We start from the raw sequence: 20,763 nt of genomic DNA, 5'->3' as shown, positions 1-20,763 counted from the left end.
CAGGAGCAGCATGAAATAATGTATGAAACTGAACCATGTAAAGTCAGTTTTCCCAGATTCTGGGACAGTGAAGTATTTAACCTATGCTGCTGGTGTGCAGCAGGGTGCTGAGAGAGTTCTGACCTGTGTACACATGCTGTCATTTTCCAGAAAGTTTCAATTTTCGAAGAGCTGATTTGCACTGCCTGGGAAAACTATGCAAAAAGTTACACTGAGCTGTGTTCAAGACTCAGGCTGGATACTCAGTATTTATCCTGATCCTTAACCCTAAAATTGTTACATTGCTTACTCTCTGGTGTAATTCATGATTAATAATGCAACCCAAAACGGTACCCTCAGACACACAATCCCAAAGCTCAAAGTACTCCCCCCCATGCCTGATGTATCCCCATACTGACCACTCAACCTCACGATTTGACTCATCACCTAACCTGATTACCCATCCCCAGGATCCAACTACTCAGTCTCTGAACCCTCCACACCCCAACTGCTCCCCAGCCCAACCACCCAGCCATCGTTTGGTATGATGGCTCATCCCAGATCTGGCCACCCACTTCTTTCCCACCATCCACTTGTTCATTAACCCCACCAAAAAGGATGAGACCTTCAGACACTTAGTTAAAAGCAACAGCTGATGTTGTAAAAAAGGCCATGTGTCCAATGTGTTAAATAAAAACCGAAAGAACTGTGGATGCTGTAAATCAGGAACAAAAACAGAAGTTGCTGGAAAAGCTCAGCAGGTCTGGCAGTATCTGTGAAGAAAAAATCAGAGTTAACGTTTCGGGTCCAGTGACCCTTCCCTAGAAGTTCTGAGACCTGCTGAGCTTTTCCAGCAACTTCTGTTTTTGTGTCCAATGTGCTGCTTCTTCACCAGCGTTTCCTACGAATTGCTGGGTGAAAGGCATAAAAAGGTAACATCACAATGATCTCTATTATCTGGAGCAATGTGCATACCAGAAGCTTGGTCAAAGAGATAGGTTTTAAGGAGCATCTTAAGGAAGGAAAATAAAATGGAGTCGTGCAGGTAGGGAATTCCAGAACATGGGAGCTAATCAACTGAAAGCATGGCCCCAGTGGTGATGCACTTACAACTGGGAATGCCCAAGAGGCCAGAATTAGTACTGTGCAGATATGTTAGAGGATAGTGGTATGGAGGAAACAGTATGTCAATTTTAAATCCCACCTTCTGGATGAAAGAAACTAAACGTATTTCATTTTTTACACCAAAGTCACTCAGCATAAGTGAATGAAGAAAGGAATTAAGCCACAGGTGTTTGACAAGCAGCTGATATGTAAATATTTATTGCGTTTACTTTTCTCAACTATTAACTTTGAAAAACAAAATGGTATGTGGTGGATTATCTAAATTGCTCAATTTTTGTTATCAACCTCTTTCTTATCATTTGATCAGTTTGGCTTTTTTTTCATAATGATCTAACCTGTTACAAATGACATCCTGTGTGATTGTGGCTATAGAAGATTAGCCCTCCTGATGCCCTCCACAGCACTACAGATTGTAAATCACACCTCTCTCCCTTCAATGCCTCGCTTCCACTCAGTTCAATAAGACTTTCCTTTTGAACGCCATGGCTTGATGAATATGCTGAAGCTATGGAAATATTGCATTGGCGTTTGTGCATCCCTAGCATTGCCTCATCATTTTACCCCACCAACATGAGATACGGAGACACCCGGGGGCCATCCTTACCGCCATCCAATGGTTTACATACATGCTGACAGAGTGACCGTCCATATGTAAAGTATTAACCACCTTACTATCTAAAAAACAAGGCTAGTCTTCAATGCCCTGCCCCCTTGCAATTAATCAATCACTTCCTATGGGCCACTGTCTCACAATGAACTAAACAGTTTGCAATCAAGATGCAATATTAGAATGAGTGCTGAGGTTCAGTCCCTACATTCTATCAACCATGAAGACCTCTTATTTGTCCAGAATGTCCTGTCTCTGCCCTTTACAGATGTTTTTAACACTAATTCTCTACTCCTCCAAAATTCTCTTTGCTGTCTTCCACATCTAACTCCAACTTGGTCAAACTTCTGCTTACCTTGCTATGCAAAAAGTCATCCTTTCCCACCAGCCCAGCCTTACTGACGTAGACTTTCTGCCTCTTAAAATCCTTTTCAGATGCCTCGTATAAAAATTTCCTCTCTGCACTATTCTCCAGGCTGGTAATTTTCTCTCCATTCTATACTTCTCTCCCTCACCCTCCATCTTCCCATGAAAAATCCATTCCTTTAACTCCAGCTTTTTACATATTTCTCTTTCTTTTTCCTTGACAATTGTTGACAGAGGCTCTCACCGATTGGATTGTACTTTTGTGAACTGCACCCTATTTCTTCTCCAATTCTCATACACTTCCAAAACCTATATCTTCAGTTTACATGTCCATCATCCTTCTTAGGTTCTCCTTTCAAATCTCAGCAACCATTACCCTCTCTTCTATTGAAGTGCCTTGATGGTTGCCTGCGAGAAATGCTATGTGAATGCATATAAGACTGTGCTATATGACTATAATCTAAGACTGATAAACCCATCAGAAATCGGGGAATGGAACCAAAAGAAATATTTAACAATTTCTTTAATTCTGACGATTTTCTTTCCTTTTCTGTCCTCCTCTTCCAAAGGCAATACTCCTTCTGGAGTATGGTTTCCAAAGGTTGACCTATGGGCACTTTCTTTACACATAAGGCTAATGCAAGCATTTGACTGCAGGCTGTGAAAAGCATGACAACAGAGCCTGATTCTGGCATCCATACACTATGCACATTCCAGTGAGGAACCTTGCATAGCAAGAAAGAGCAGGAACCTAAGCTGATTCTTTCCCTTCCAAGCTGCCGTAGTGAACTGTCGTGATGTCAACTCACCACCCAAATAAAATCAACTCAGAACAGGAACAAACTGGAGGCTTGCAAGAACTGCAGATGCTGGAGTCAGAGTCAATACAGTGTGGAGCTGGAAGAACACAGCAGGTCAGGCAGCATCAGAGGAGCAGAAAAGATGACGTTTTGGGTTTACACCCTCCATCAGGACTGGGGAGGGGGAAGGGAGCTTGGAAATAGAGAGGAGGGGTGGGGCTGGGGGGGTACAGGCAGGGTAGATGGGATGGTGATAGGTGGATGCAGGTGGGGGTGAATGGGGATTGGTCAGTGGGAAGGGTGGGGCAGAGAGGTGAGAAAGATGATGTACAGGTTGTGTCAGGTCAAGGAGGCGGGGATGAGAGGGATGAGAGGTAGACACGGGACGGGGCCTGGGGTGAGGAGATTGTGAAACTGATGAATTCTAGTTGAGGCCATCAGGCTGTAAGCTCCTCAGGCAGAATATGAGGTGTTTTTCCTCCAGTTTACGTGCGGCGTCATTGTGACACTGGAGGAAGCCCAGGATGAACATGTCACCAAGGGAGTTGGGGGAGGGGCAGTTAAAATAGTTGGCAACCAGAAAGTGTTGTTGATTATAGCATACAGAGCGCAGATATTCTCCAAATTGGTCACTGAGTCTGTGCTTGGTCTCACTGATGTAGAGGAAGCCACATTGGGAGCAACAGATACAGTAGACAGGTAGGAGGATGTACAGGTGAATTCCTGTTGGATTTGGAAAGATTGTTTGGGGCCTTGGACAGAGGTGAAAGGGAAAAGTGTGGGGTAGGTGTAGCATCTCCAGCGGTTGCAGGGAAAGATGTCGGATGTGGTGGGTTAATGGGGAGCGGACGAGGGAGTTGTGGAGTGAGTGGTCGCTATGAAAGGACGAGGGGGTGGGAAGGGAGGTATCTCTTTGGTGGCAGAGTTGGACTGTAGGTGGCGTAAATGGCAGAGGATGATGCGCTGGATGTGCAGGTATGTGAGAGCCAAGGGAACTCTGTTCTTATTTTTGTTGGGGGGAGGGTGTTTGAGGGCAGAAGTGCAGGAAATGCAAGAGATGTGGTTGAGGGCATTATGGATCAACGGAGGGGGGAAGTTGTGGTCCTTGAAGTAGGAAGATATCTGGCATTTGGGAGCAGATATGGCAGAGGCGGAGGAATTGGCAGTAAGGGATCACATTCTTGCAGGAAGGTGGATGAGAGGAGGTGTAGCAAGGTAGCTATAGGAGTCGGTGGGTTTGAAATAGATATCAGTGCTGAGACAAAGAGGTCCAGGAAGGGGAGAGAGGTACTGGAGATGGTCCAGGTGAATGAGAGATTGGGGTGAAAGGTGTTAGTAAAGTTGATGAACTGTTCAAGCTGCTCACGGGCTCCCCGACCCCCGCATCATCCCATGTCCAAACCTCCCTCTCATCCCCACCTCCTTGACTTGACAGTAGCTGTCCATCCTCTTTCCCACGTACCTGCCCCACACACTTCCCACTGACCAATCCCCACTACTCCTACCTGCATCCACCTATCACCATCCCATCTACCTTCACCCCCAGCCCCACCCCTCCTCCCTCTATTTATTTCCAAGCTCCCTTCCCCCTCCCAAGTCCTGATGAAGGGTGAAAACCCGAAATGTCGATTTTCCTGCTCCTCTGATGCTGCCTGACCTGCTGTGTTCCTTCAGCTCCACACTGTATGGACAAACCTGGGGCTATTCGGTTTATACAGCACAACAATACATTACATGGGGCAGTTTCCTATGAGCCTACCAGGACAAAGCATTTTTAAATGAAAGAGTCCTTAGCCTGTTTGCTAGCTCCTATTCCTAATTTAGGCAAATTAATCAATTGAAGAGATTTAGGCTGTGCAATAAATCTGCAATTTTTAATACTGTCTGCAGAGGGCAGCCTTTACAATGAAATGTGAATGTGTATAATTTGAAGAAACTAGACTGAATTCAGTTCCATCCCTGTACAGATCCACATAAATGATGCTCATTTAAAAGGAATAGCAAACATAGATAATAGCTATTTCCAGTTATACAAATATTTATAAAGAAAAAAATTGTCTTAGAGATAAAAAAAAAACTGAGCTTATATAACCCAGTGATAAAATGGAAAGGGTTAAGCTTAATAAACCACTTAATTCTGCAGCCATCTACTTCCATGTGTGAAAGCTATCAGCTGTTCTGTCAGCACTGACTGTGAGGGCAGAAGTTTGGCAGAACCATAACGCATTAGCATTTTTAAAAAATATGCAATGAGGTAAGGCAATGGAACACAACAATATAGTTATGGTCTTGTTTGCATAGCAAGCTTAGAGCATGTTTTTTTTTCCCCCCAAATAGAAACCATCATACTAGAGCATCAATGCAAACACACTGATGCTGTACAACATTTCAATTAAAGTGAGTTTTTTTGTAGATTTTTCTTAAACCATTTGCTTAGATTATTCCATTTATATTAGAAACTGAGCAGTGTCAGTAGCCTGAGATTAGATTCTTGGATGTGGGCAACCTGTATAAGTTTCACCTTTGTTGTGGATTTGAAACTTTGAAGTATGGATGGGTACCATGGCAAAAGTCATCAAGATGAACAGAATTTGATGGCCATTAGTACAGGGACGAGTGGGGATCAGTCATGGCATATTTTCTCCTTAGCACAGCTCAGTCACCTCTCCTTATGTCATTTATGCTTTTGCACAATTGCCAAGAGTAAAACTCCCACAATCACTGTGATGGAGTTGTCTAGTCCCCATCCCTCTCACTAACTTTGTGAACTACTTCAATTTGTATTGCCCATTATCATTAGCTGTCTGACCTGAAACAAGGTATGATTTCCACCTAACTCCTACTCTTGCCAAGAAGACACAAACTGCACATAGTCAATTAAGGAAAACACAAAGAGGTGAGAGGAAAGATGGAGAAAAAGACAAGACAGACAAAGTGAGAGAAACAAAGAAATAAAAAGGAGAGCTGATGGAGTGAAGATCAATGAGGTAGAGGTGAAAGTGAGTACATGCTAGACAAAGACTCAGAAAATACATAGAAAGGAAGATAGATTGAGCAAGGAAAGAAACAACGTAACAAACAAAAGATAAAGGAAAGAAAAATAAACTGCAAGGAAGAAAGCCAAAGAAAAGCAAGAGAAGGAGGAGGAGGGTGGGGGTGATGGTGAGAAAGAGGGAGAAAGAGAGAGAGGGAGAAGTAAAATTAGAGAGGTAAAAAGCAAAACTGAGAGAAAAGGAGAAAGAGAAATTTGAGAGAAAAAATAAAACAGGAAGGAAGTACACAACAATATTTCATGTGGTATGTGTTTAGTGGCTCCCAATGACTGCACACAAAGGCACTTACAGCAAAGTAAGGGTCACATCATTACCATAAACCAGTTAGCACACCATGTAGAACTGCATTTCTCTGAACATCCTCTTCATCATTAAAAAATTCATGTACTATCATGTGCAGTTACGGGTAATTCAAATTATCCAATATACATGGTCAAAAATAACATTATCATTAACAAAATTGTGTGTAAATTCGAGTCATTTTCATTTCTTCAGTGTCTGCACATGCATTGCATAGATAGTCCTTAAAGCAAGATGGTGTTTTAATGGAATGTGCGCTCAATTTGTTGGCTGTTCCTCTGGAATCTGATTATTCCCAGGTGATACTCCGTGGTTGTCATTGTTGTCAGTTGGTCTAACTCCCAGTCGTCAGAATAGCAGTTGATAGTGACAAGATGATTAGCTTCTGTGAAAGCAAAAATGTACATGCATGGCTTGTCTGGGATGTCGTGTGTCATAAGCAGCTCTTTATCTTGGTTAGAATGCTATTCTTCACAAGCACCTCACTAGCTGATGTGCTCGTTAATCTGACTGCTCAGGTTTGACCAGTAGAATCTTTTTTCTCATCTCCTTAGGGATAATGATTCTGCCCCTTGTATAAGATGCCATTTTGGCCTCATCTATATATGCCGTATACTATCTTACAGTGACAAGTGTGACCTTGATGCTATTAGTCTATTCCTTCATCACTATTTCTTGCAGCACTTTAAAAGTTGCATCTTTTTGTGTAATTCGCTTGATTTGAGCAAGATGCTGGTCTTTCATTTTCGATGTCTCTGCTGAGTTGATGATTTCCAGAGTATGTCAAGCTGTTGCTTCCCATTGAATCTGGAAGATTTCACAATCTGTCTTTACCTGAACATTTTTTCATCAGGAGTGCCAAAATGTTGTCAACAGCAGCAACGTACAATCCATTGTCCTCACTTGTATATCACCTTCTTCTTCCCAATCTATTGTTATCATTTAGCTGGAATGTTTCTCAGCAAAATGCAAAGTCTCATCTGTTTTCCCATTCATACTCTTCAGCTGATGTTTGACCAGAGCTTCTGCAAATGTCAATAGCTTCCTCCTTCAGTTTCTCCTCTGTCAGTAGACATCCTCTCACAGCAAGATCCCTTCTGCCTATCACATGCCTATCTCTGATAAGATCATGGCCAGAATGTTCCCCTTCCTAGTGTAGTGTGATTAACACCGAGGAAGATGCAGAAAATATACTCAAAATGAAAAGATCAGATTCTTGACATGGAGAACCTTTTTTCCAATTTTCTTCTCAAGCCATAAATGGTGACTTGAGAATTTCACCATTGGGTGGCAAGTATCTTATTTCCATACATTTACATTTCATAAAGCCCCAACTCACTTTTTCTGCCACCTTTGATTCTCCTCCTATTCACTGAGAAACCAGATGCTGCAAAGACCTCACATATAAATCAGAACAGTTACCTGGCAGCTGTAGCTCACTAAATGCTTGTCACAGCCATCATGCAAATGCTTCGTCACAGTAATGTACCTTAAATGCTCCATGGCTACTACCCTCTTCGATCCTTTATTGATTCAAGTTTGCCCCAGAAAACCACCAGCTTTACCAAATTATCATGCCTGCTCTTAAATCAACCTGCACATCACATCAACCCTTCGGCAATTTACTTTGGAGCCCAGGGACACCTAGGACGTGCATGCAACTGCCAGGTCACTGCGCAGGGATGCACATGCACCTCACTTATCTACACAGGATGCATTTTAGCTTGCTTTCTTATTGTTTCCTGTTGTTTACTCACTTTACCATTTACTTGGAGGCTATCAGCCTTAGTCTACTTCACATTGGCTTCATAGTGCACACTCACTGACTTCAGTACTCTCTTCTGGTCTGCTTGCTTCTGTGTGGGTCACATTGCTCACTTAGCATACTGTAACTGAAAGAGAAAGACACTGTATGCCAACGTTGGTAGCATGCATTGACTTTTAGCACAGATGGAAAGTCAGGCAGGTTGCGATTGTGTTGAACTGAACGTTCAATCTCTTAGTCAGATAGAAGGTGAATATGTTTCTGCACAGCACAGTGCTGTGTCACAGAAGACCTGCAGCATGTGCAAAGAGCCTTTTGTTTTCCTCTTGTTGAGAGCATTAGACGTAGGTACTCACATACATTAGCCTCCTTCTCCCCTTTAGCTCTGATGCTGAACAGATAATGTTCATAAATAGCATTAATATTGACTCAAAACAGTCTCTTTAAAGCTTTCAAAATCTCTTGTCTGGTTTTTCTGCTCCTCAGTGATATCTAGGTGATATTACAGCTTATAGCACCCTTGCCTCAGCATTGATAGCAGTGTTGCAACTTGTATACTCAGAATTTTTAATTAATTCTGTTGCCAATTCATAGTTTTGCCACTGAAGTAGGAAAAAATCCAATTTGTCTCATATCACCTTTCATTTTTATGGCAGGAGGGAGTGGAAAATGCACATTCATTTTGACTGTCCAGTCATTCAAAGTTGTGAAGGTGTTTTTTAACTTCTCCCTCAGTGTTTCTTTCAGTAGCTGTCTTTCTTACAGCTCTGAAAATCTATACATGCTGCCCTACTCTGACACCACATTTCAAGTAATCTGTGTTTGATAGTTCCCACAGATTGCACACAAAGGCAATGAAAAAGGGAAATCAGGAGGGCGAAAAGGAGGCACGCAATAGGTTTGGCTGAGAAGGTTAGGATGAATCCAAAGAGATTCTTTAGGTATATTAAAGGAAAAAGAATAATTAGAGACAGAATAGGATGCCTCAAGGACCAAAGTGGACATGTGTGTGGAACCGCAGGAGATGGCAAGGTCCTCTATGAATATTTCTTCTCTGTGTTTACCATGGAAAAAGGCAGGGCGACTTGGCAACTTGGGGAAGTTAGTGGCGATATCTTAGGGACAGTCCATATCACAGTGTGGAGGTGTTGGCCATGTTAGAATGTAGGAAGATGGATAAATCTCCTGGTCCTGGCCAGATATATCCAAGAACCCTGCAAGAGGCTAAAAAAGGAATTCCTGTGACTGGTGGTGTGCCTCAGGGGTCGGTGCTGGGCCCATTGCTGTTTGTTATCAATATCAATGATTTGGATGAGAATGTACAAGGCATGATTAGTAAGTTTGCGGATGACACTAAAATAGGCGGTATTGTGGACAGTGAGGAAGGTTATCAGAAATTGCAGCAGGATCTTGATCAGCTGGGGAAGTGGGCCAAGAAATGGCAAACAGAACTGAACATAGCCAAGTGTGAGGTGCTGCACTTTGGAAAGTCAAATCAAGGTAGGAGCTACATGGTGAATGGTAGGGCCTTAAGGAATGTAGTGGAACAGAAGGACCTTGGAGTTCAGGTGCATGCTTCTCTGAAAGTGGAGTCACAGGTAGACAGGGCAGTGAAGGAGGCTTTGGGCACACTGGCGTTCATCAGTCAGGGTATTGAGTATAGAAGTTGGGAAGATATGTTGCAGTTGTACAGGACATTGGTGAGGCCGCACTTGGGATATTGTGTTCAGTTTTGATCACCTTGCTGCAGGAAGGATGTTGTTAAATTGGAAAGAGTGCAGAAGAAATTTACAAGGATGTTGCCAGGACTCAAAGGACTGAGTTATAGAGAGAGGTTGGACAAGCTGGGACTTTTTTCTTTAGAGCGTAGGAGACTGAGAGGGGATCTTATAGAAGTGTATAAGATCATGAGAGGCATGGATACAGTGAATGCACTTAGTCTTTTTCCCAGGGTTGGGGAATCGAGGTCTAGAGGGCATCAGTTTAAGGTAAGAGGGGAAAGAATAAGGTAAGAGGGCACCTGAGGGGCAACTTTTTTACTATGTGGAATGAGCTACCAGTGGAAGTAGTTGAGGCGGGTACATTAACAACATTTAAAAGGCATTTGGATGAATACATGGATAGGAAAGGTTTAGAAGGATATGGGCCAAGTGCAGGGAAATGAGGTTAGCGTGGATGGACATTTTGGTTGGCATGGACCAGTTTAGGCCAAAGGGCCTGTCTCTGTGCTGTAGGACTCTGACTCTAAAGCAGAGGTATAGGTTACAAGATAATAGTGAGCCAGTGCATTAGTGGTACAACTGCAATTCTCAAAAAAAAGCAATATGATTCTGGCAAATAAAGCAAAGTGAGCTGACAAAAACATTCTACTAGAAGTACGATGCTTATTACTGTGAGGTACTGGGGCATTATGTTAAGCACCAATTGGCAAAGGACCTCCCTAAGTTTCTTAAAAATAACTTTTAGATGGATGGATATAATTGCAAATCTCACAGCAGATAGATTTGAGTCAAGAGGGAAATTAAGATGCAAGTAGTCAAACATAAATGCAATCTTCCATGAATCTGCTGACTTTCAGTAGGAAGAGAGATTGGAAGAGTGAGCTGGGCAGCCAATCTCCTCTCAACAGACTGGTCCTTAACTAAAACACATTTATGAAAATTGCTGCCTAAAATGATATGTGTTCCACCCTTAACATTCGTCAAACAGGTTTCCCATGAGTTGGAAAGAAAAGGATCAAACAGATCTCTGGGCAAGAAGGAGCAGTGTTTCTCCATATCCCACCAAGCTACTCTGTTACCCTCTTCAGTGATCATAACCCCTCTGTGATCAGATCCAGCTGCCCCATGATCCAAGGACCTCCTGCAATCCTCCACAGACCGCACTGTTATCACCAGCATGCCCATCTTCTCCACAGTGCTCCCTGATGATTCTCTTTCCATGGATGGCACTGATATTCTCCATGGTGTCACATTCTAGTATATTCAAAAGGGTAATTTCACATTGAAGGGTCATTGAGATACAAAGACACTGTCTGTTTCAAATATGTGAAAGCTGTAACACAGGATGCATAATCATTCTAGCCACGCCAACCTATTTGGAAAAGGACATTGGACTTGAAAGGGTCACAGGCTGAGACTCATATTTTCTGATTTCCTTTGAAAACAGTATAAGTGGGTCCGTGGAAAGAATTCCATCGGAAAGTGATCGACCCAGCTACAAGTCAACTAATCACAGATATGAAGCAGCAATAGTTCAAAAATGGGAGAAGAACTCCCTTCAACCTTTCCTGATTTTTAAGCTCACCTGAGAAATGTGACTGCAAGAAGCCTCGCAGCTTGCTGAGAAAACACGTACATTTCTTCCATACAAACATACTGATCACAGAAATTAAAAAGGAAATGTAGATTTTGCCAGTGACAGTGGCCCTCCCACCATACCCTTACCAAATTTTCTTCGCACCTCCCTCAATCTTCTCCATGGATAGACTCTCTCTCACCAATCCACTTTCATAGCCAGATCTTTCTCTTCCTGCAATCCATTTCTCAGCTGCAGCCTTGCATCACTGGCCTACAAGCTCAACAGCCACCCAGCCTTTCAGTCTGGCTGAGGTGGGGAATCATTACAGACATTGATAATCAGGTCTTGCCATTAAATTTGGCATGAGCTGGAGGACACCTCCAATTGTAACTTCGCAGCACACAGAATTCCATCAGCCATCTAGCTGCTAAACGCTCTATTCATGCTTGTGCCCCATCAGAGCTGTGAAGTAGTTGTTGAAGAGGAACGTAAACAGAAAGACAAATATCTCATCACAGATGAAATGTTCCATCAGCAGGAACATTTTTAAAAAGAAGCCTTACTGATAGGGTCCCTAATTAAATGTTGCTAAATGCCAAGAAAGGCTGATGAGGGTGGTCTGGGGTTTGTTCTTCCCAAAAAGAACATAAAACCCTTTGAGATTATCATGGAAAAAGTGATCATCAAAATCCCATGTCACGGAACCTTTCACATAATGCTCAAGTAGTCTTTCAATTTCCCACATGGCCAACCTGGTACACAGGGTTCCAACCTGTTTGCTGATTATGAATTAAGCATATCAGGAACAAAGTAGGTCTTAAAGCTGCATTTTGAATGCTACAGAACTCAGGTGGCATAGGTCTTATAGCATTTTGTGCATCTGTTAACTCATTACTGAGACAGATGGGAAAGAGGTAAATAGGTGTTTTCAGGCATACTACCAGCCATACTCTTACAGACCCAGTAAGCTTTGAATGCTCAGGAAGGAGCGATCCCATCCAGAGTGAGACACAGCCAAAGTAAGTATATAGTTTGGGAAATTCGCAGGCATGTAGGAATTTGATGTTGAGGGGAAGAGATGCTTTTCACTTGGTTTTTTTTCAGCTACTAGTTGACAAGAATTTTTTTTAAACAGGAGAGTGGCATCACAGGTAAACTGTAAGTTTATTGGTTGGCAATAGCTACTAATTGTATTACAGGTTACTTTCAGACTGAAGGTAAATAGGGGATATATTTACAGGCTAGAAGCTAAAAGACCAGTATGAAATTTTTAAAAATCAAGTTAAGAACTAAGTAATTAAAATGGAGATGCTCAGCCAGGCGATGTGCTGCAACTGCATGATGTGAGAGTTGGTGGACCCCATTGTGGTGGATAGTGACCACATCTATAGCAAGTTTTGGTTGCTTGAGGAACTCTGGCTCAGAGTTGATGAGCTGGGAGTCTGAGCTTTGAACACTGTGACACATCAGGGAGTGGGAGAGTTACCTAGAAGCTGTGTTTCAGGAGGCAGTCACACTCCTGAGATTAAGGAGCTTAAATACAGTCGGTAGTCAGGAACAGGAGGATGTGACTATTAGCGAGGCAGATGGAGAGCTCCAGGAGGTAGTGCTGAAGGACCCTCAGTCCTTGAGCTTGTCTAACAGGCTTGAGAATCTTTCTCCCTGTGTGGATGAGATTGGGGCCTGTCGAGAGGATGAGCAAACTGACCATAGCACCATGGTACAGGGAGCCATTCAAGAGGGGGGAGAAAAGAGAAATGTGGCTGTATTCAGGGATATTATAGGCGGTGTTGCATGCCTGGTGCCTGGGTTCAGGACATCTCATCTAGGCCACAGAATAACTTGAACTTGAAGGGCCTGTCATATAAGGAGCGGTTGAGGACTCTGGATCTTTCCTTGATGGAGGTCAAAAGGATGAGGGGGAATCTGATTGAAACTTACAGAATACTGTGAGGCCTGGATTCAGTGGATGTGGAGAAGATGTTTCAACCAGCAGGAAAGACTAGGACCTGAGGGCACAGCCTCACAGTGAAAGAATGACCCTTTAGAACTGAGATGTGAAGGAATTTCTTCAGTCAGAAGGTGGGGAATCTGTGGACCTCATTGCCACAGAAGGCTGTGGACGCCAAGTTGTTATGTGTATTTAAGATTGAGGTAGATACGTTCTTGACTGGTAAGGGATCAATGGTTACGTGGAGAAGGTGGGAGAATGGAGTTGATAAACATATTAGCCATGATTGAGTGAATCAAATGTGGAGCAGACTTGAGGGCTGAATGGCCTAATTCTGCTCCCATATCTTATGCTCTTATGGACTTCATACTCTTTGGTAGAGTGGGAATAAAATGATTTCTAAAACAAACACACTGAGAGAAAATATCATCTTATAGAATCAAAATTCTCCAATTAATGGTGGCATACCTTGAAACACTACACGAAACGCAATACAGACGTCACCTGGACTACTCTGTCTTGAGAGAAAAATTTTCGATGGGAAGATCTGAGGACATATGCAAAGATATTAGGAAAGACTTTGACTGACCTTCCACTGTCCACTGGTGTACCTGAGGATTTATTTTGGCTGCTCAGGACTGGCTCTTCTTTTTTAAGCTGTTAAAAGGAAAGGCAGCAATGAGAAACAATAAAACATTAATTTCATTTGACAGCCATGAATTGGCAGTATCTGTATTCCTACTGATATATAAATGCTACAAATCTGTGAATTGATTAGTCCGCCTGGAGAACAGCTATAAAGTAGAATGGCAATAACCTGTACCAACTGGGCATGTACATAAAAGCACCATCTCATCATGCATCCAAAACGTATTTATACCATGATGAAACTTAGCAGTATGAATCATGTTACTGGAAGAATAACTTATTCCTCATTCTTTTTAGTTTGAAATTTCAAATTGTCATGAAATTATAATTATAGCTCAACCCATAGAAGTTTGTGACAAAGAGAAAGGCCATTTGGCCCATTATATTTGCACTGACTGAAAAAGAACTATCCGGGTCTAGGTTAAATGATCTGAATTATAAAGGAAACAATAGTTATCTTACGCTTCATGTACCTGGCATGTTTTCACCTTTGGCAGTTCAGCTTTAGTAACAATGCAATAAGGAAAACAGATGTGCCAAGAAACGTAGGAGTGGAGCAAGAGTAGGCCATTTAGCACATCAAGCCTGTTTCATTATTCAATATGGTCATGGTTGATTCTCTTTCTTAATGACATACTATCATTCACTTCCCATTTCCTTCATGCCTTCAGTATCTAGAAATATATTTCTTTCTTAAATATATTCTGACTCAACCACCTTGTGTGATTGAGAATTCCACAGGGGCACCATCCTTTCATCTTAGTGCTAAAAGGTTTACCATGTATCCTGTGGCCGTGACCCCTTGTGCCAGATTCTCCAGCCAAGGGCACATCATTTGACATCTAGTTTGTTCAGTCCTGTCACAGTTTCATATGTTTCAATGAGATCACCTTTCTTTCTTCTAAACTTCAGTGAATACAGTCTCAGTCAACTCAATTTCTCCTCACACAACATGGCTAGCACTTTTGCTAGAAAAAAACGTCATAATGAAGCCGAAGCAGTATATTAAATGTTTTCTAGCACATTTCACATAGGCAGGTAACCAAACTACGAGTGAAACAATTGTAGTTATTTCCAAGGTTTCAGCTGGAAAATGTGACAGTTACAGAATCCTCACACATCAGTCATCCACCCACAAATCAAACTTCATCCATATCGTCTTCAAAATCAAGAACAACAAAATTATAAAGACTGCCAATCTGGAACTGTGAACACTGGTTGTACAGAAAAGATCCTCATCTTTGTTGTTATTTCAGGCACATGTACGCTACATTTATGTGACATTACTCCTAGCCATACAGGTTTTGCATAGCTAACTTGTAATTAACAGCCGGTTAATGTGATAAAATGGAGCATTAAACAACATTTGAAACTAAGCTACATAGAATGACATAAGGGTCCTTGGACAAAGCTTATTCAAAGGGTTTCAAAGAAGAACTTTATTGGAATCAAGACAAGAACTCTCTTTCTTTCTTCTCCACAGATGATGCTGGATTTGTTGAGTTTCCTCAGCATTTTGCTTTTTATTTCAGATCTTCAGCATCAGCAGTATTTTGTCTTTAGTTAACTTGGTCAGAGGTGGCTTCTAAGCAATGTCTTAAAAGAGGTAAAAAAGATTGAGGGGCAGAGTGTTTTGGGGAAGGATTTGCACAACTTAGGACCAAGGCTGTTGAAGGCACAAAGACCAGTGATGCAACAACTAAATTGAAAAATTCTCAACATCATAGAGGCCATTTGGCCCATCAAATCTGCACATAGCCTCCAAAGAACATCCCACCCTGATTCACATTCTTCCCATACCCCCATCTCCGTTACCCCCACATTTACCACAGTTAATCCACCTAAACTACACCCTGGACACTGTGGGGCAATTTAACATAGCTAACCCACCTAACCTGCACATCTTTGGACTGAGGGCGGAAACCCGCGCAGACACAGGGAGAATGTGCAAACTCCACACAGACAGTCACCTGAGGGTAGAATTGAACCGGTCCCTGGTGCTGCAAAGCAGCAATGCTAACCATTGTGCCACCATGCTGCTCATTCAAACCATAACAGATGACTGCAGCTATCACCAGAGGGTTGTTCTCCTGGAGGGAAGATATGAACGCATAAGGCCAGAGTTGGATTTGTAAACAAAGATGTGGATCTTAAAATCAAGGTGTTGCTCAACAAGGAGCCAGTATAAGTCAGCAACCAATAGGGTGGTTGATGAACGGGACAGATACAGGGGCAAATAATGCAAGGTCACATATAGTCGAGTTTTTGATGACTTCAGGGGAAAAATGTGCATGCCTTTCCAAGAATGCATTAGAATAGTCAAGTCAAGCAACAAAAGCATGGATTACAGTAAAGTTAAAAATTTAAAAGCACAGATTTTCACAACAGTATACTTCAATAAATCTTGCAGGCATACCTCTGGATCCAACGAGCTGTGCAAGAACACAGTCTAACTGGTCTGTTGACTGAAGTTCTATGACTAGTTTAGTATTTCAACTTCTACTGTATAGGGAAAGCTATTCCATAACTTCATACACTACTGACTCAGCAAACTGCTGAAAAGTGTAAATGAGAAGCAAACAAGCAGTATTACTCAGCAATATCCAGCTTATTGTTGCTCAATTTGGGACACACCTGGCCCTGCCAGGAACACATGCAAACCTCAAAGTAGCCTTAGTCCAAACATAGATGTAAGAGTTTAACTTCAGAGGTGAGGGGTCAATAATTGTCCGTGATATCAAGGCAGCATTTAATGGAGAGAGACATCAATGGGTCAGAGCAAAATTTAAGTAAATGGAATTAGGAAGAAAACCATGGCTGGCAGGACTCAAATCGAAGGATGGTCATGAACGTCCAAGGCCAATATCCCCAGGACATCACTGCAGCAGTTCCAAAGGCAGTGCCCTCCAACACAAAGTCAGGAGTGTGGATATTTGCTGATGAATACACAGTATTCAATATTAGCTCTTCAGAAAATGAAGCAGACCACAGCTGCATGCAGCAAAATCTGGGCAGCATTCAAATTTAGGCTGTTAAACAGCAAGTATCATTCACACATACAATGTTCAGGCAGTGACCATCTCCAACAGGAGCGCATCTAATTACCTTTCTTTAACATTCAATATCATCACCATCACTGAAACCCTAATCCTCAACATGCTATGGGTTGCTACTAACCAGAAATTAAACTGGACCCAGATGGGGGCAGACATCGCCCCGGAGTCATTTAACATGCTGCCAAATGTAAAACAACTGCAGAACAGCCTGAGATAACAAGGTGTAGAGCTGGATGAACACAGCAGGCCAAGCAGCATCAGAGGAGCAGGAAAGCTGACGTTTCGGGTCTGGACCCTTCTTCAGAAAATTTCAAATTGGCATAAGTTAGCTGAAGGTTGAATTCATAAAGTGTACTCAGGTTTGTTTCCTTGAACAATCCAAGTTCCAAAGAACAGTCATTTAGAACTTGAAATGTTAACTCTGTTTCACTTTCCATAGATGGTGTCAGACCTGCTGAGTTTCTCTAGCACATTCTGACTTCATTTCAGACCTCTAGCATCTGCAGTACTTTGATTTTTTATTAAATTATGCTTCTCCCTGGGGTGGGGAAGTCAAAAACTAGAGGGCATAGGTTTAACATGAGAGGGGAAAGATTTAAAAGCGACCTAAGGGGCAACATTTTCATGCAGAGGGTGGTGCATAGATGCAATGAGCTGCCAGAGGAAGTGGTGGAGGCTGGTACAATTACACCATTTAAAAGGCATCTGGATGGGTATATGAATAGGAAGGGTTTACAGGGATATGGGTCAAATGCTGGCAAATGAGACTGTATTTATCTAGAACATCGGGTCGGCATGGATGAGTTAGATCAAAGGGTCCGTTTCCATGCTGTACATTTCTATGACTTTAATTTGGAACCAATCAGAGAACAGTCTACTTTAGACCTGGTAATGAGAGAGGATTAAGTAATGATTTCATAGGAAATGATTCTTTTGGTACCAGTGATCATAACCTGATAGAATTTCATATTCAACTTGAGAATGAGAAAATTGTTCTGAAACTAATATCTTTGATAAAGTACATAGGACGATATAAAGGCAGAGTTGGCTAAACAGTTTAAAGGTAAGAAAATAGAGAATCAGTGCCAGATATCTAAGGAAATATTTCTGAACTCTCAATATTCAATTGGGAAAGATATTATGAGAAGGATGCATGAAAATTAAGAATCTTATCAAACTGAGGGAAAAGATGTACAATGCTGTGAAGATTAATGGTAGCCCAGAATATTGGGAAAACTTTAGAAACCGGTAAGGAATGATTTAAGAAAAAAATGAAGGATGAGAAATTTCAGTATGAGAAAATCTAGCAAATATAGAAACAGTTAATGCTTCTATAGTATGTAAGGAAGAGAACAGCTAAACTAAGCATAGGTACTTTAGAATGTAAGACTGATGAGCTAACAATGAAAAACAAGGAAATGGCAAAGATTTTGAACCAATTTTGTATCTATTTTCATAATAGAAGATATAAAATGCATCCCAAGAATATTAGCACATCAAGGGACCAAAGAGTGGGAGCAACTTAAAACAATTACAGTTACTAGAGAGATTCATTTTTTAGAATCTTGATAGAATTTCTTAGAAATTCATGGCTGACAAGTTCCCTGCACTTAATGGCTGACATGTAGAGTCTTACAAGAAGCAGCTACAAAGATAGTGGATGCATTGGGTGCATCCTTCCAAAAGTTGCTAGATTTGGGAAAGTCCTAGAGGATTGAAAAATTGCAAATATAAATTCATATTCAAGAAAGGAGCTGGAAATGATGGGCCAGTTACCCTAACATCTGACTTTGGGAAAATGTTGGAATCTATTATTTAGTAGGAGAACATTTAGAAATTCATAAATAAATCATGTTGAGTCAAAGTAGTTTTGCAAAAACAAAACTGCGTTTGATAAGTTCATTCAGAGTTTTTTTCAGGATGTGACAAACAGGTCTGGATAAAGGGAAGTCAGTAGATGCAGTGCATTTTGACTTCCAAAAGGCATTCAAAAGGCACTGCATTACTGCATAGGATACGTGTTTATTACATTGGCAATGACACGTTAGCATGGATAAAGAATCAGCTAACTTACAGCAAACAGAGTCGGCATAAATGGGTCATCTTCAGTCAAGGAAACTCTAGCTAGTGGAGTGTGATAGGTACCAGTGCTGAGAATGCAACTATTTCCAAGCTAAATTAATCATTTAGATGAATGCACCAACTATATTTTAAGCTAAATGTGCTGATGACACAAAGATAGTTAGGAAGGCAAGCTGTGAGCAGATTATGAAGGGCCATATATTTATCTTCAGGGTAGGTAGAGGTGGTCGGGAAAATTCCTGCCTTTGCACACCTGCCTCAGGAAATACTGGTTCTGAAGGTGGTAAGACAGTTGTTTCTACAGTTTACTTAAGTCTCAGATATCCTGTTGACCTCTCTACATTGTTATCATTTAGCACTTCCAGGAATTTCTAACACAAAATGCTTTCAAGCTGGAATATAAGGAAAAGGACATCTCAGGAATGAGACAGTGCGTCTGGCATGGGACACTCTTCTCCAGAAAATTCTGGCCTGTTCCTTATCTATTGAATTACCTCCTGCATCTTTTAATGCCTTGCTTACAATTTTTAGACCAGGACCTCAGATATTCTTAAATGTCTGAGCTTTGATTTGATAGTCCACATTTTGCATGGAATAACAATTAGGCTATCCATTTTCACATTATATTGCACAAAATTAAAAACTGAAGAAATAAGAACAGGATAGCGTTTACAGCTCCTTGAGCCTGCTTCCTCATTCAGTAAGACCATAGCTGATCTTCTACCTCAGTTACACTTTTGTGTCTCATCTTCACATCCCTCAATTCACTTAGAATCACAGAATCATACAGTACAGAAGAGGCCTCTCAGCCCATTGAGTCAGTGTATTTTTGGCAGCACAATCCACACTAGCCCCACTTTCCTCCACTAGGCCCATAGATACAAATGTTATGACATTTCAAGTGCTCATCCATCTACTTTTTAAAAGGTTGTAAGGCTTCCTGCCTCAATTACATTAGATAGTACATTCCAGAACCCCATCACCCTCTGGGTGAAAACGTTTTCCGCAAATCCTTTCCAAACCTCCAGTCTTTCTTTGTAAAATTATGCCCTCTTGCATAGAGTTTAGGAGCACAGAGGTTATGTTGGAACTGTATAAAATGCTGGTTAGGCCACAGCTACAGCATTGTGTGTAGTTCTGGAAGCCATATTGTAGGAGGAACTGACAGCACTTATAATAGGGTGCAGAGGAGATTTACCAGGAAGTTGGAGAGTTGGGCTGGAGAGTATCAATTATGAAGAGAGATTTGACAGATTGGGTTTGTTTTCCTTACAGCAGAGGAGATTAAGAGAGAACGTGATTGAGATATATAATTTTGACGGACAATAGATAGGATAAAGAGGAAGAAATGTTTCCTCTTGATGGAGGGATCAATGACCAGGGAGTGTAGATTAAAGGTAAGGGACAGAAGATTTACAGGATATGTGAGGAAAAACCTTTTCACCAAAAGGGTGGTGGAAATCTGAAAGTCACTGCTTGCATGGGTGGCAGAGGCCGAAACCCTCATAATATTTAAGAAGTATTTAGATATGTACTTGGAATGCCAAGGAATACGAACTTATGGGCCAAGTGCTGAAAAATAGAATTAGAATAGTTAGGTTAGAGATAGTAGGAACTGCAGATGCTGGAGAATCCGAGACAACAAGGTGCAGGGCTGGATGAACACAGCAGGCCAAGCAGCATCATAGGAGCAGAGAGGCTGACGTTTTGGGCCTAGACCCTTCATCAGAG

General features: G+C 41.7%; 1 protein-coding gene across 1 annotated transcript in view; it reads right to left on the bottom strand.

Annotated features, from left to right (window-relative positions):
* Window positions 1-20,763, bottom strand: part of LOC109935447 (band 4.1-like protein 4B) — a 278,476-nt gene that overhangs the window by 40,114 nt on the left and 217,599 nt on the right. Inside the window, exon 19 of the mRNA XM_048614210.1 lies at window positions 13,836-13,903. Within this exon, the coding sequence (XP_048470167.1) occupies window positions 13,836-13,903 (68 nt within the window). The remainder of the gene's footprint in view (window positions 1-13,835; window positions 13,904-20,763) is intronic.

The sequence above is a fragment of the Rhincodon typus genome, chromosome 2 (genome assembly GCF_021869965.1).
Source record: "Rhincodon typus isolate 14 chromosome 2, sRhiTyp1.1, whole genome shotgun sequence".
NCBI classification, from domain to species: domain Eukaryota; kingdom Metazoa; phylum Chordata; class Chondrichthyes; order Orectolobiformes; family Rhincodontidae; genus Rhincodon; species Rhincodon typus.
Note: the sequence above shows the minus strand (reverse complement) of the source record. Positions and strands in the feature narration are given on the sequence as shown.